Here is an 18,106-nt window from a genome sequence, read left to right as displayed (position 1 = left end):
CTTAATTTTTTTTGGCAAACAAGTGGAAAATTGCCTGGCAATAATGTCCATATAAAGTAGTGATAGTGACCGATCTACTCAAAGATCGTCAAACACAAATCATTAGATTAAGAAAACTATGGAAGAATGTTTTTTCTATTTTCCAATAGAGTGATAATCATAAATTTATTTATTTTTCCCGAGTGAAGTTTAAAGGAAATATCCATATCAATTCAATTCAATTGATGAATGTATGTCATTCACCAAATGATTTATTAGACATTTCTTGCTAGAACTAATCTGGCATTTTTTCGCACTGTCATATAAATCAGTACATTGCAAACAGAGAAAATCAATTGGAAATTGTTTAAAAAATGGATCGATCTGCTCTGTTGTGTTTGTTTTCATTATTAAATCATTTCAAATAATAATTTTGTGGCCAAAATTGTCGATTGAAAATGATGTTTGTTTTGTTGTTTTACAATTGCAAAAATCGAAATGAAAGAAACACCACAGATGTATTTTTGGTCGAAACATTTGAAGTTCAAGAACGAAGAATTTTGAAAATCATAAACAACTAATGGTAATGGTGGTGGGTGAATTTTTAATAAGTTTTTTTTGCAGCCAGTCAAAAAATGTTTTTTCGGGCCTGGTTCGTTTGAATGACTGAATGAATGACTGGGAAATGAGAATCAGGAGTGGATCAACATGAAAAAATATCCCGGCCACCGACCCTTGAATGCTGAATCACAGCCAGACTAGATTATCATTATGAATAGGGGTTTAAAATATATTCCCTTCTCAGGCCGAATCAATGATGTTGTTATTGTTGGTGGATGGTGAAATCCGGAAAAAACACGCAGCATTCGTTTACCATATTGGACAGATTTTTTTTGGTTGCTAATGCTGCTTAGGCTAAAATATACTTGTGTGATAAGAATTTATAATTCTATTTAAACTTTCAAAATCGATCGATCGATTTTATTTAAGCACTCAATATATTTGCTGTGTATAGACTGGGAGAATATTATTGTGGAATATTCGGAATCGATGATAAACGCGCGTACTGTGTTTATGCGAGAAACAAAGCGATCCAAAATCGAAAAAAAATCCAACATAGATAAGCTTATGGAAAGCAGCAGCAGTCATCGATCCAAACGAAGGGCAATAAATCAAAATGATTTTGTTTTGTTTTGAAAGAGGAATAAATCTCACATCATTAGCGTATGATGATCATCATCATTATCATCAAATGGTGAGCATATTGTATCTGTAAAGATAAAATGAAGATTATAATTCAATTGATGATGATGAAAAATCATATCATCACAATTGAAACAGAGATGCTTTTCGTTCCAAAAAGTTTTGTTATTATTCATTCAGATTCAATGATTTTTTTCAGTGTTGTTGTTATGGCAAAGATAAAATGATTATTAACAGGCAAACATGAATCATACACAATCACAAAACAACATACATATTTTGTTTGATTTGGTCGATTTAGAATAATGCAAAATAGATATTTACTATTCGGATTAAGCAAACAAAACAAAAAAAGCGTAAAAATCCAATATTGTCATTCGTGTTACGAGCAAGCAATCAACGTCGATCGATCGATAATTGGATTTAATCATAATCACCATGAAGGTATATTGCACACCGTTCAGATTCACAAATGTGAAAAACATAGGAAAAAAACCGCAATCTTAAGCCTGTGTTTGGGAGTTTGATTTTTTGCAGCTTATTCACTGATAACCAAACACACACAATGATGATTATCATCATCATCTTTGAATAATATCATTAATTTACATTTGTTACCCTATACACACAAAACAAACCCGAAAAAAATTGTCAGTCAAGTCACATTCAGTTGGGGAGAAAGAAGAAACAACATAAACATACATTTTCAACAAACAAACAAGAATTATCAAAATGTGGGAAATTGGTTAACGAAAAAAAGTTTTTCGTTGTTTCTCTGAATGTTTTGTCTCTTTGTTTTGCTGCCTAAAAACATTTATAGACAATGTATATATTGTGTGCTGAGTAACATGACATGACAAGGAAAGATAATCGTTTACCATCGTAGAATCATCATTATCATCATAGTTAATGTAGATCGACATTGAACACATGGACTTTATTATATAAACAAATGATCATCATCATCATTATTCTCTTGGGTTTTTATTTTCTCGATCCGATCAAACTTTTTCATTCATTCATTTCATCCACGACTCTATTGGCGATATTGCCAAGCCACAGTTGGATATCCATAGTCTAATGCTGTCACTCTGTGTGTGTGAGAGTTTACTGCACAGAACATCAGTCAATTGCAATCCAAGTCAAGTCAAGTCAGTCATCATTAAATCGGAATTTGTTGAGCAAAAATTCAATTGATTGACTGACTTAATGAGATTCATTCATTGGCTGGCTAATTTGCCATATGCCATTTTCATTTCATTTTTCCAATTGAAAATCAATCGAAAAGGTGATCTATTGGTTGGATGTAACAAAATTCGATTGACATATCATCATTGTAAAGATCGTGATATTCATTCGTTGAACTCAACATTGGTCAAGATTGGTGGAAACTTTTTGTTTAAAAACTCCCAAGCCATTGACGATGATGAGTGATGATAAATGTTTGATTCAAATTTCAAACATCAGACAGGTAGCACATGATTGCTAGTTGGTTAGCTGATGTTGTCGATCTTCAGCATCATTATCATCGAATGGGTGCTGAGAGATTGGTCTTGGTTTATTTATTTGTTTGTTTGGTTGAGTAACCAATCAAATTACCTTTTTTCTTTGACTACTTGAATAATCATCATCATCAATCGATATCGATTATCCTCTCTATCTATTAATAGAAGATTTTTCTTGAATTATAGGCAATCATTATAATCATGATGATGATTATAATTGCAAATAATCATTATTTTTTGTTTTGTGGCTACTATCAACATTGGGGTGACTCTTTTGCATTTCGCATTTCGATGAAAAATTTCCACATTCTTTCTCAATATCTGCAATGATAACCGAAGTGAACTGGCCATAGACACAGAAAGCATCCATAGAGACGAATGAAATGAAGCAAAGCAATTATGTAATCAACACACAAACCAAAACTATCTAGAACAATAGACGAAATGAAATGATAAAAAGACCAATATAATGAACGGATGCAAAAACAAAAACAAAGCAAAAAACAAATTGCACAATTGCAATAGAGCAAAAACAATTTCATTTTGCTTATCGCAATTCGGGTTACCATGGCTGGATGTTTTATGAATGTAAATGTAATGAATGTTTGAATGTTTTTATTGTTTTTTCCTGCTATTTGATTTCATATTTTGATATTCGGTTCGGTTCGATCGAATCTAATTGGTAACCGGCAATCATAATCATTATGAATTGTGCCATGTTAATGTTTGTTGTGAAGCCGGTTGACAAAAGAAAAATTGACGACGGAAAATTTACGACCTTTATCTATTAATTTCTCCATGCCGTTATTATTGTTTAGTTTTGGTTGTGGTCTTTTCGGCTAATTATTTTGTCGTCATTTTTGCTTCATTAAATAGAAAATGATGATGCTAACTGACAAAACAGGATTCCATTGAATCAGAATGAAATTCGATAAACAAACACGTGTCAATTCTTGTTTCGTTCGGATATTGACACTGTCACATAAACCACACAAACCATCATTATCATCATCATTTCATTTGATTTGATTAGAGATTCAAAGCACATACACACCAAAAAAAACGGAATTCTAGCTGTTGAATTCTGAGGAAGCAAATTCTGGCATCATCATCACTATCATCATTATCGTTCATTAAAGACAGAGAATATTCATGTCAGGAATATTTATAAGTTTCATTCATTCATTCATTCATTCAGTCAGTCGTCATTCATTTCAAAGAGAATTTAGCTTCAACCATGATTCATTCATCCAATCATGGACTGCAACAACGACAAAAAACGTTTGGCAAATGTATCAAAATAACAAATGAATAGAGTGAATAGAGTGAAAAAAGTTGTAATTTTTCATCATCATTTTCTGAACAAAAAAAATTTATAATAACCTGACAGTGTTTAAAAAAGCCGTAATAATCTTTTTCCTTTTCATTCTGGTTTGAATCATGTACCCCAATTTGTAGCATGTAATGTATAATGATTACTATTAATGAAAAGAATCATCATGCTAACAAACCTATGAAACTTATTTATAATCCATTTTCATTCATTCAATGTGTGTTTCATATGAATAATCAATTTGTCATTTGACCCAAAACCCCAGTACGACGACGACAACAAATATCCAGGGTCATGGGTCGGATCGTTTTTTCTCTATTTCAGGCTATTCTCAGGTGTATTTCTTACCTATTTTTTTTTGAAAAACCATTCAATAGAAAATTAATCCGTTTATTTTATTCGGATCTATTTGCAAATTGACAAAAAACATGATCGGTAGGAGAATGAGAGAAGAAAAAAGAGATTATAAATCTCATAAGAAATCGAAATTGAATTTGAATAATGAAAAATTCATTTGCAAAAAAAGAAAATCTGTCCAATGAAAAAATTCCAATAACACATTATTGGAGGGAGAAAACAAGCAAGGTATTTTGATATTTCAATTTGTTTGGAACCAAAAAATTTGATATCCTTAATTCAATTCAAAGAAAGAAGGAACTTCAAGGTGTGTATGTTTGCCAATAATGATGATCATCATTCGAATTGAATTGAATGATCATCATTATCAACAACAGCAGCAGCAGTATTCATTCAAAGATGAAAAATTCATGTTTTTTTCATCTTTGTGAACCGATCGACCAACTGGTCGTTCATTTCGATCGAAAAAAAACCAGCAAAACAACCTAACTTTTTAACTATCTACCTGGCTAGCTGAAAACATTTGCAGAACGAAACTAAACTGAACTGAATTTCGAGTCAAGTAGCCAGCCACCATTACACACATTTCGAAACAAACAACAACAACCAGAAAATAATAAAGACGTCAAACTTTTTTTCTTTGCAAACATGCATACATCATACAAAGATAGACAGAGAGGAAAACGAATTGACTTTCATCTTCACGTTCTTCGTCGATATGTCAAGACGTTTCTTTCTTTTCTGTTTTTTCTTCACAATTCTTATTCACTTTTTTAATGAACAAAAAAGTTGAAAGGTGGCCAGGTCACAAATGCTGTGTGTGTTTGAAACAAACAAACAAATGGCCCCACGCTATTGATTAGGCAAAAAGTCGATACATTTTTTTCGGCCAAACCGAACCGAACTAACGATCATCATCAATGATGATGATGAAGAAGCCTAATTCAATTGAAAAATCATATGTGGAGTATCGTGCAGCGCAAACAAGCATTGTGTGAATTGTCGACATTGAATTTTTCCTTCGAATGAGAAATTTCAATGTTTGAAAATCAAAACAAAACAAATCCAACAACAACGACAGATTGGTGGTTGTGGGCTTGAATTTCATTCAAAGCAAAACAAACATTCGTTCCAAGACGGATGGATCCTTTTTCCTTTGAAGAAATTTGACCAGCAATTGTGTGAACAAAAGATGGGAAATTTTCTCTGGTTTTTTCATTTCTTTTCTTGATCGATATTTTTTTCATTTTCGGGTTTTATTGTCTCTGGGTTTTTGAAAAAAGAATTTCCAACTGTGTTGGTGTTCCAAAGAGAACAAATCACTTGGACAAACAAAATACCAGAGCAAACAAAACAAACAAGCAAACATTTACCCAACCAACAACCAGAAATGAAAAATTTTTCAATCATGTTCATCATCATCTGTGTAATAAGGAGGATGGTTAAAGACGATCAAATTACAATCCGGACAGGCAACATAATTTTTTCGATTAATCACATCATTGTTTGATTGCAATGACAAAAATTCCATTCAAGTAGGATGACCCGCACTCGGAAATGGCTTGAAAGCCTAATGAATCTAAAGGTTAATGAAAAATTAAGGGAAAAGTGACAATCATTTTTCAGCTACAACCAATGAATGAATTTGGCTAATGTTTTTTCATGTTATATGAGTGAAACACAATATCAGTGATAATGGCAGTGTATTATGTTAATGGTAACCAATACTCTCTCTCTTCAAAAAAATGTTGAATAGAGTCATCAACAACAACTTTCAATCGAAAGTTAATCAAGCAAACTTTTTGACCTAAAAAATGAATGAATAAATCGAATGGAGACATTCATTTTCATTCGATCAATGAATTGAATTGAGAGACCCTTCTGTGCTCAGTTCATAATCAGTAAAAGAAGAAAAAAAGTTTCAAAATTTTTTGAAACACAAAAAACTGAGTGAGAGAAAATGGATCGTTAGTGTTCAGAGTCCGCAGGGACCAATATCAAAACAAGGACCACCGCCGCTGCTGCTTATGAATCGAAAAACAATATGGTTTTCTATCAATGATGAATCGAATGAATGAACATGAACAATCCAAAATGAATGATATGTTTTTTGTTTCAAACAAAGAGCGAATGATGTTCACTTTGTGTTTTTGGAATGTTTGGATGTTGTTGTTGAGTGGAAATAGTGAAAATAGATGATGATTATGAACACATACCTCGATGATGTCGTAATGAATGACTTTCCCCGTTATAATGTCCATTTGGTGATGATGATGACGATAAAGCCATCATGGACGACGATTGTTGTTGTGATGACCAATGTCTTCGTGATGCTTGAACCGTAGTGATAATAGTCATTATCATTATCAACAAGAAACATTGCAATGAACACTTTATTATCCAACTGATTAATTGATGGCTATATTTTGCCATCATGTTTCCATGTTGTGAACATTCATTCAGTGAAGAGGAAGATAATGGTAATTGTGATCGATGTCTGCGGTGACATCCATCCGAATTTACCGAATGATAATTGAATAAAACATTTGTCGTCGTTGGCGTATCGATTATCATTTGATGGAACAGCCGAACATCACCATTATCGTCATCATCGATTTGAAGTTTGTTGGTTGCCATTGTTGTCATTTTTTTACCATTATTATCGATCATTTCACAATCAATTATCATCGAATGATGCCCTAAAATGCCCACACACACATAAACACTGACTAACGGCACACAAAATGACACAAAATTGATCTTTTCCAAAACAATCCGATGCAAAACATACACTGATTTTCACTGCAAAAGAAATGATGATTTGGAACAATCGAAATGAAGCCAAAAGATGCAGAAAAATGATTTCGAAATCGGTGAAACAAATCGAAAATGACACACACACAAGACACACTATATGTTGTTGGATTTTGTTGACTTGTTGATCGTTATGACGATGATCTACATTGACAAACGAAACATGGTCAAAAATGGCTTTTGTTGAAAATTTTCCAAATTCCAGCAACAAAATAAATAATTTCTTTTACAGCCTACGATCGTTGAATTGTTTCCATCGTTGTTGAAAATTTTTGGAGAAATCAAATCAAACAAACAAAAACTTTCAAGTGAAAATTGTTTTTTCCAATTGGCGAATAAAATGCCACCACCGACCAATCAATCGATCAGATCAGATCAATGTTCGATTGTTACCAACAATATTTGTTCTCTGCAATAATCAAATCGAGTATTTCAATCATGATGCAGATGTTTCGTTGGATGATTTCAACTAAATTTTTGTTTCTTCTGATTTCATTTGATATTTGATTGACAGGTCTGAGAAAGAAGAGAGCATGAACGATCATGTTGATCAAACAAACAAACAAACCAAAAATACACTGCACAAATCTTATGACTTTATGGATTTGTTGAGAATCTTTTTTTCAGAGAGAAATCCATATGGACAACCACCTGTAGAGTAAACAAATCATCACACAAAACACAGATAGATCGATTGATTTTACCAATCAATTTTCTCTTGGAAGTTGGAAGAACGAATCAATGAATCACACAAAAAGATGAGCAAAAAAAGGAAAAGGAAATTCAAACTCAAGTTTGGTTGATTCAACCCGGTTGTTGTCAGAATAGGAGTTTCCTTTGTATCGTGTTGTTGTTTTGGGCGCTTTTTTTCCAAACACAATGCGCACAGCGATGTTCATCTAAACAACGTAAAAATCCGAATGATTTGTGTGTGTGCGATGGTGTGGTCTGAATCTCGGAAGAACAGAAACCATTTTCGAATATGTAAAAGGTAGTAGTTCATTCAACAACAAAGCATTCCAATCGACAGTCGATTTTTGAAATAGTAGTAGCATAGTGGAAATGAACAAGTATCCAATGAGAGTATGTATCCTCCTCCTCTCAGCAAATAGATCCCATCAGAATTGAATGCTACTACTATTTGAACCATAATCGAATGCAGTTTGGTATTCGATCCGATCACGATGATCATCAATAATGGATTGGATGTGTGTTAAAAAACAAAACCCGGGACCACATAGTCTTTTATTCAGGTGCATCGAACCGGGACCCGAAAAAAAGCCACACATTGTTGTGATTGTCGAGAATGGCAAAATCGAAAATGTAATGTAAAAATGTGGAAAATGTATGCATGTGTTTTTGGTCGGGATCCAATGGACCGATGATGGACCAAAAACAAAAAACCCACTTGGATTTTCGCGATTCAAAACAAACGAACCGAAGATGATAAATATCGAACCAAAAACCATATTGTATTGCATGTTTTTCAGCCAGTTTTTTCAGAATTGAAGGTCGTCATCCATCGATTGCATTACGATCATCATCATTATGAAATGTTTGAATCTTTTTTTTTCGCGTGTCGCGTGTCATTTTTGGTAAATTCCTGCTTTTCATTTTGTCTTTTTATCTTTATCTGTAATCATCATTGATACATTTCTGCGCGATTGGGTCATCAGAACATTTTTTGGTAACAATGTTTTGATCGAAGCGACCATTAAGGGTCCCTTTTTTGTTGGATTTTCTCGCCAAACAAACCAAGTTCATCAACGGATCATTGATTCCAGCATCAAACAAACGAAAATGTTGCATTAAACAATGACGATTCTTTTTTTCTTTATATTCGATTTGAATGAATAAATCAAATCGGTTGCTCATTTTCCATTTCCGTTTTTGTTTCCCAAACTCTGGTGTCAACAAGAATAACGAGTCCTGTCAAGGCCAGGCAATTGTTTATTGGATTTTGCATCTTTTTGCATCACCACCATTCTTACTATTCTCATTCACATCATCATCATCATGATGAACCAAACAATATGGTGCACTTGACAGGCTTGTGAACGACACCCGCCCGAAATGGAAATGAAATTTGCCAAAACGAAAAAAAAATTAACCAGTCAAAACATTCTTTGGCGGTGAAATGACAAACAACAACAACTAAGCTCGAATAAGTTAGGAAAAACCTTTGTCCCATTTGGGACAACAACAAAAAACGCATTTTGAAAAGTCAATCCAACAAAAGGCATCAATTTTCTACCCAGAAGTTGAAATGAATGAATGAAAAAATGGAAACCCCATTCAGTCATATCCATTGTGATTATGAATTTGGAAATTTTAGTTTTTTTTCAAATTTTGAATTAACACCAGCCTAAAATGACTCATTTTACCAATTTACTGAAGTTAGGTATTATGCGAATGTCAACGATCTTCATTTTCATTTGCATCCCTGACTGATTTGATTTTTTTGCATCCCCGAAGAATTTGAGCAACAAATAAAAATGATGATTACATCACTGGCCAAACATGAGGATTTATTTCTATTTCTCACCCGAACCAAGCAAATAAACATTGAGAAAAAGCCGATGACATTTAGTGTTTGTTTTTTTTTGTTTTTTTTTGATTGTAACCATACCAATTAGTGATCATGATGGATCCATAGATTTCTTTCCTTCATTTTCATTCGCTTCGTTATCAACAACAAACAAGGACAAATCTTTTTAAAAACGATAACGACGATAAGCCACCGAAAACATTTTGATTTGTTTGGTTGGCTTATCATTGAATGCCAGCTAATTTATTGTTATTGGTCAGTCGTCATCATCATCCATGATTATGATCAGCATTGATGTTTGCTATTCTAGTTTTTCTCAAAGATTCGCTCTAGACGAACGATTTATTGACATCGATAACACCGATTACCAATCCTACTAATATTTGCCATAAAACAATGTTGTTTCCAGCGAAAAAACCAAACAAACTTATCGTCGAATGAAAATCACATTGACCAATCCGATTTGATAAAACATCTACAAAATTGATTCCAATTTCTTTGTAAATTTCAGACTTTTTTAATCATTCACTGGAAAATGTCATTCATTTCGAAGCAAAGCAAAAATGCGGTGACATCTCGTTTTTTATCCATACAAAAAAACCAAAAATGATGATGATGATTTTGAAAAAGAGAAAAGAACGGAAATGACCAATCATTATCATCATCATCATTATTATGTTACCTGGACACATCTCGAATTTCAGCATTTCTTCCATCATCATCATCACCACCATCAAGCTCAAGGTGATGCCGACAAAAAAAAGAAAAGATCAAAAGTGGAAAGTTGAAAACAAATTCAAAGATAACAACACCGCACCAATTTCATATCTAAATTGATAAAAAAGAAAAATTAATTTTTTTCAATTTTCAATGCAATTAATATGAAAGGAATGAAGTGAATATTGCAGAAGCCAATTAAATATTTTTTTTCACAAAAATCAGGTAAAGTGGAGTCCTCTTTCGGCGAAAATCTAATCGCCCAAAAAAGGTCAAAACGATAATTTTTTTGCTTTGATCAGATAACCGAGGAAAAGATGTTTTTAAGATTTGAATTTATTTATCGTTTTGTATTCGAAGAGAAAAAACGGCTGAACAAATCGCATGGTAATGATTGTAATTTTATGACATTGAGAAATTCAAGCCAGCTTGATCATCATCATCAAATTTTATCATTATGACTGATCTTCTTCTTCATCATATAATCTTTATTAGCAAAATTTTCGATATCTTTTTCTTCTTATTTTCCTTCATTCTGTTTTTAATAATTAAATAAATAATGGTTGAATGTTCAAGGGCGCAATACGCCTACCACTACCTTTCTTATCATTGTCATTACATAATATTTTATTATTTTTCTTGGTCATATGGCTGCCAAAATTATGGAGAAATTCTGGGGAAAAACTTGCCTATAAAAAACGAAAATTTCGATCATTATCATCACACATTCGAACAACACTGTCAATTAATTCTGACCATCCTCATTCATTCATCAAACATCACCATCTTGATCATGGAACAAAAAAGTTTTTTGTTTATTTCATTAACAACCAAAATATTGATTGATTTCAATCAATGTTTTTGTTTCGTTGAAAATAAATGAATCCAACACAACACAGCAATTACATGGTCAAAATACAATTGATTTCTCAAACAACATTCAATTTGATGATTTAAATGGCCTAGTCCATTTATAATGTTTGTTTGTTTGAAAAACTTTTTTCTGTACGCACCCCGAAACAACAAAACAATAACCTGAATGTTTGGCTGAAGAAATGTTTTGGAACAAGTTAGCTCCATATGGAAAATGGATAAAAAGCCTGCTCCAAACGATGATGATCATAATGGACTGATGAAAAGTCATAACAATCGAATAGCGAAACTTTTCGATTTCTGATGTTCCATCATTGTAAATGATGATGATCCCTCTGATGATGAAAAATCACTTTACAGATCAATTTCGACCAACAACAATAATAAACAGGTCGATTATTCTTGGTTAAGCAAAATCAAAGAGGGAAAACTATAATTAGAATAAAATGAATGACAAAAAGAGACAAAAATCTATCTTGACATTTGTGTTTGATTAGCTTGTTAGAATAGATTGACAAACCAATTGATAGATTTAAATTCTTGAAAAAATTTCAATTCCAATCAAATTTTCCCTGTTGAAAACCAATTTCTTTTGCACACTTTTGGTGTATCAACCTTAAATTGAATTAATTCCGATTCGAAATTCTCAACATCACCAACAGTTAAACCAACCACGGCCATTAAATCGGAAAATTGGAAATTTTGAGCAAGTTGAATTTCAATGAAAAAAACTTTCATTTTAACACGCCGAACAACTTTACAATCATCATCAAACTTTTTTGCCAATTCTATTTTGGCTAAATGGAGCCCGAAAAATCCAAAACAGCCAAGTTAGTTCCGAAAACGTCAGCAAAAATTTGTTAAAACTTTGTCATTGCAATATGGCCTCAAATCGATAGGTGTGTGTTTTGTTTGTAACGAAAAAAAGTTGCACGTGTAAGCGATTTGTTTGTTGATTAATATACAACGAATAATGAAATTCTTTTTTTTCCAATTAACCGCTGCCGCTAAACATGAACCAGGTTTAGTTTTTCTTGTTTTCTGTTTTGCTTTACATTCAGCGGACTCGGAAAAATTGCCAAAAAGCACGCACAAACATTATTGGGCGAAAATATCGAAAAAATGATTTTGAAGTCTGGCTAGAAAGAAGATTTTTAACAAAAAAAGTTTGCAAAAGTATTTCCAAACAAAACAAATACACATTATGTAAGGATGATGATACTTGTGATAAAATAGACATCACAATCAGAATGATAAGAGAGGCATTCAGTGATTCTGCTAAACGAAAAGTTTTTTCTTTTTCTGTTGTTGTTTGTTGATACAGACAAAAAAGCAAAATCAGTTCAAAAAACATTGTCATTGAACACAGGGTAAGTAAGTAAGTGAACGACAATCATCCATATATTTTGGATAGCGCCTCTAGCAGGATTCCTCATCCCTAATACACACATCCACCGTCGAACTGATCAAAGAGTCGAGACAATTCTTCGGTAGACAGTACTCTGCTAGTAAGGCAGTCATCGTCATTATTGTAAAATTGTTAGGCAAGTCAGAACACCAAGCAAAAGGATCTTTTCAAATAAGATTTTTGTTCGGTCGGTCGGGGTTCAAACAATGCTGAAAAACGTATTGAGAGAAAGAAAGAGAGAATAGAAAACGATAATGATGATGATTGAAATGAAAATAGTCATGTTCCAAAGAGTCTAGTTCGATTCTCTCTGTGTTTGCATTAATGTAACAAGACACAAAATTCACTTTCCAACTAAACTTTTTTAGCGACATTTATTCATTTGAACATGCAGAACTTGAAAAAAGTGTGTACGATTTGAATCGAATTTGAATATATTTTACATTTTATAAAATTTATATTTTAGTTGTTGTAAAACTAGCTTAAACAAACAAGTTTCTTTCACTGTAAACGATTTGTCAAGATGAATCTGAAACGGAAATTCACCCAAAACATGTTCTCAATTCAAATAATTTATCCAGCAAAAAAGAAGTTTTGTTTCTTGGTACCAAAAATAAAATTTTCCAAAGTGACTTTGGATTATTTTATGCCAGGCAAAAAAGATCATTGACAATCGAGACATGATGAATGAACGAAAATGTTTGATGATGATGGGTGTCGGAATTGAAATTAATTCGCTTCATTTAATTAAAAAAAACTTGAGACTAAAAATCGTGAATCGAAGCAGTTTAATTAAACGAAAACAGCCTTCACCATCGCAATAGGTAAACTGAATCAAGATCATTTTTTCGGAAAATCAAGTTAACTAACCCTTAGGTGCATAAATCAAAGATCAAGAATGAAGATGGTTCTCACTGCTACTGTTATGTTTGTTTGTTGTGACTGACTGTGTCGGTCTGTGTTGTTACGCCGTCGAACAAGCAATCAATCAAGCAGCAGCAGCAACCTATTGTCAACAACCGACGAAGAAGGAGAAACATCACTCCAATGTCAAATGAGAAAAAACCTTAACACAAAGCGAAAAACAAGCGGATAATTTTTCTTTTCTCTTTGATGATAAGAAAATAAAGTTGGATATTATGCATTCACATTCAAGTCAGAAAAGTGAGAATTTCCAAAACGAAATTCAATCATGATGATGGGAAGAAAAACCTTAATTAATTAACTTAATTAATAATATGCTGGTGGTGGCAGTGATGAATCGTGGAAAAAATTTAAATTTTTTCAAAAGGATACATTTGTTGAATCACTGAGAAACGGTCAGGTTAATTTCACCAAAAAAATCAAGTGATTCGGTCAGGTTGATTAGACTGGTGTGAAAATTTGCATTTGAAATTGGTGCAGAAAAAACATGGTACCTTATTCCAATCAATTAGTCAATATTGAAAAGTTATACAAACACAAACGTGTTTCATTCATTCAGGAATTAATCTCTGATTCAATGTTTGAATCGAATTGAATTGATTTGCATAATTTTTCTGTTTCTGTGAAAAACAAATTTTCTTTATTTTGTCAAACAACCCAAATGCTGTGAAGGTTTTGTTCATTTATCATTGAATTTATCGATTTTGTTTGTAGCCGTCGTCGTCATCGTCGTAGAGAATCATCAATCATCAAAATTCACTTCATTCATTTCTCATTTGATTCAATGCAGTTACTTTTTTTGTTGGTTCAAAAAAAGTTTTTTTTCGTTGGCTGAAAAAAACTGAATATTCTCATTTCATTCATTCGGATCATTTGACATATTTGGTTCGTATTCGATTTGTGTGTTTAAACGAGTAAATCATTGAAACCAAGAAAAAAATCGTTTCAAACAAACCAAGTTTGACATTGGTCCTAACATTTATCATCGTCATCATCCTTGGACTACAACGTAGTTGATCAATCCATTTCTCTTTTTCTTGCTAAAAGTTTTCGTGTTTGGTCATTATTATTCACAACCAAATCGATGACAAGTTACCAAAACAAGAAAATTCAAAGAATTTGAATTAAGGCTGCCATCTATCGTCGAGCGTCTAAAATTTATCAGGAAAAGTGTGGAAAAAAGATTGATCGAAATCGACAAGAAAAATCGATAATTTTTTTCGGCTTCGATTTTTTTTTGTTTTTCGAAAATTGCAAAAACAATAGCCAAGTATATTATGATTGAGATCACGATGTTGACATTAATTTCACTATAGAAATTCAACAAGAATAGGGTAAACAAAAACTAAACAAAACAAAAACATCCAACCAAACTCCACCAAAAATGAATGGCCATAATAATGGGATATTAATCTACTCTTGCACTGTTTACACACTGATGACGGGGTCCATATGTAATCTATATTAGATTTTTGTTCACTAACTCAGTTTGGTCGTTGGACAGTTTCAGTTTTTCCCGAATTTGAAGAAAAAAATGGAAAATTCATTGCTAAATCATCCGAACGCCTGTAGTAAGGTTGTTCATTGGAATCGAGCAAATAAACAGCGAAAAAAATTCCATATGTCATCAATTCGTGGAATGAACGTTCAAATAAAATTCGCTTTTTTTAAAATTCTTAAATCGTTCGCAAGAGAGAGTGAGTGAAACGTGAAAACAAAAAAAAGTTCATGTTCATCACACGAATGACATTCCTGTGCAGCAGCAGCATTCCTGCATCACACATTCGAAAAACTTTTCCCTTGAATAAAAGGTCTGCCAAAGAATCCTAGGCAAAATCATGATCGCGATCGAAAGAATCGAATGAATGAGAAATTAACAAAGACTTTTGACACTTTTCTTTTATAGGGGTTTCACACTAGCAGCAATGTGAATGAAATATTTCAAATGCAATATTTCACTACATTTCAGCCGTATGGACTGAAATATTGCATTTGAAATATTTCACTCACATTGCTGCTAGTGTGAAACCCCTATTAATGAAATTTATTTATGCTGTGTTCAGTTCAGTCTTTGCACCTAATTAATGATTCTCACTCCGTATTAAATATTTGTGCAAGGCCTTAAGGCCTTCTGGTCTAAGAAGAATATAATAAAATATGCCTTAAGTGAAACAGTAAGAGAAAAGTTCGGACTAAAGCTGTGTGCTGCTTTTTCCAATGAATCCGGCTTAGTGAATGAAAATGAAAAAAGCTGATTTCGATAAAAGTATAGTGTGAATTTTCGGGCGCCATCACCGATCAGAGCAGCATTTTCCTAATTAAACCCGAATCGATCTGCGTGGATGGTGAATGGTAGAGTGCTAATAGGCTTTTCATCATCATCATCGATAATAAGAATGTTCGGGCGTCATATATGATATTAACACCAGCCATATGCAAATGTCAATATACAAATGGCCATCATTAATTTATTATTATTTGATGATGATGATGGTGGCCATATTGCCAAACACTTTCTAGATCATTGATAATAAATGACAACTTTATTGAAAACCCTGCGATCAATTCATTCACATTAGACAAGCGTCAAAAATTGGATTTCAGAGTTTCCAACAAACTAAAACATGGCCAAGATGTCACACACACACACACAGAATTTGTTTTCTGCTTTGTTTGGTTATCACCAAAGTTGACATTCTTTTTTTGTTAGTTTTTTATTATTCGTTTCATGTTATATTTGACACATCTGGCTTGTCATCATCATCATCATCATCACTATCATTTGATTTTGCGGTGTTTTTTATCGATATAAGCTTATTATGATGATGATTCAAGGTATGCCATTCAGCAACATGTCACACACACATCAGATAGATAAATGGAAAACATGTCTGTGTTTTTGGAAAGAAAAAACTTGATTCAATATAACTAGCACGTATCACTCTCTTTCGCTCAATGAAATTTGAAACTATTTCTGCTCTTGGTTCTCGGCTTTGTGGACCGTTGATCAACATTTGAAAGGAAATTTGATTATTATTATTTTCTGCCCATCACCCAATTTCGGGTTACAAAATGTTGTTCTCTTTCTTTTCGGTTGTTTTTACAGCCCAAAAGAAACAACTGTCATTATGTAATCATTATGTGACCATCGAGGAGCGAACAACATCCATTTATGAAATTGAAAATGTTGAATCAAAAATTAATAAACGACAAATGTTGTCATTGCATTTGGTGGTTGAATCGAATTGACGGATTATTATTCGGAATGAAAGAGAAGGGAAGAGAAAAGAGTTCTTTTGATTGTTGCAATTGTGAAAATAGATACAATTAAATCGAAACTAACATTTTGAAAATATATGATTGGCCATTATGTAATTATTTTTCAACAAACATGATCGCTCCTCTTTCATTTCATTTGATGAATATATTTTATTTGATAGAAAAAATGAAAAAATTGCCAATGTCATATACAACTATCATTCATAGTTGAGTGAGGTTAGGTTGATGACCATGACTATGCCTGTGATTCATAGTTCAGTGAGGTTAGGTTGATGACTATGACTATGACTATGATTCATAGTTCACTTAGGTTAGGTTGATGACCATGACTATGCCTGTGATTCATAGTTGTGTGAGGTTAGGTTGATGACCATGACTATGCCTCTGATTCATAGTTGTGTGAGGTTAGGTTGATGACTATATATGACTTCATAATTCACTTTTATTCAAAGCCAAACTTAAGCGAACAAATATATTTCTCTGTTTTTTCAAGTTAATATCCGATAGATATATTGATTATATGATTGGAACAATGTCAATATTTTTAGCAAAAAAAATTATTTGAATTGTCTTGTTCACTTCAAATACTAATATCATGATTACTTCAACAAAAAAACTCTGATGATGAAGATAGTGTCTTATTTATTTATTACCACGGCGTTTATTATGATCATCATCATTATCATTATCATTATCATTAGGGCTAAATCGCTACTATAGTAGCAGCATCTCGAAAAAAATAATGGCCGACGATATCATCATCATCATCATTGACCAAGGAAAGAAAATGAAAAGAAATTATTATTATTATTATTTACACGAATTCATTTCATAAAAGAGATAAAGCCTGTCTATGTATTTTCCCATTAAACCATGGTTCCATAATTAGTTGTAAAGCAAACGAGAAAAAAATGAATGGATTTGCTTGCTTGCTTCTGTTTGATGGAGAGTTTTTTAGGTGAAATGATCGATTTGAATGAGAGAAAAAATTCTTCTCTCTGTTGATTATGGAGATAGTAATAGAGCAAAAAATAACTCATTTATAATCTCATATCCAAAAAATATGATTTTCGGGAAAAATTTCCAGATAAAAATGAAATGAAATGAATGAGAAAAAAGGAAATTCGGTCAGTGCATTGCTTATTCCATATGGATCCCATGGAATA

At 32.6% G+C, this 18,106-nt stretch overlaps 1 protein-coding gene across 2 annotated transcripts in view; it reads right to left on the bottom strand.

Moving 5' to 3' along the window:
- The window catches only part of Sema2a (Semaphorin 2a), a 62,018-nt gene that overhangs the window by 34,603 nt on the left and 9,309 nt on the right, over positions 1 to 18,106 (bottom strand). Inside the window, exon 1 of one of the 2 annotated variants that reach the window (XM_027339627.2) lies at positions 6,594 to 8,124. The exons of the other annotated variant lie outside the window; for it this stretch is intronic. Within the exon in view, the coding sequence (XP_027195428.2) occupies positions 6,594 to 7,065 (472 nt within the window). The 5' untranslated portion in view covers positions 7,066 to 8,124. Of the gene's footprint in view, positions 1 to 6,593; positions 8,125 to 18,106 lie in introns of those variants that run through there. 2 annotated transcript variants of the gene reach the window in all.

This window comes from Dermatophagoides pteronyssinus, unplaced genomic scaffold (genome assembly GCF_027571235.1).
Source record: "Dermatophagoides pteronyssinus isolate colony J.1.1.1.1 unplaced genomic scaffold, Derpt_VIB-CSIC_2022.12 sq0034, whole genome shotgun sequence".
Lineage (NCBI taxonomy): Eukaryota > Metazoa > Arthropoda > Arachnida > Sarcoptiformes > Pyroglyphidae > Dermatophagoides > Dermatophagoides pteronyssinus.
This window is presented reverse-complemented; position numbering and strand designations above follow the sequence as displayed.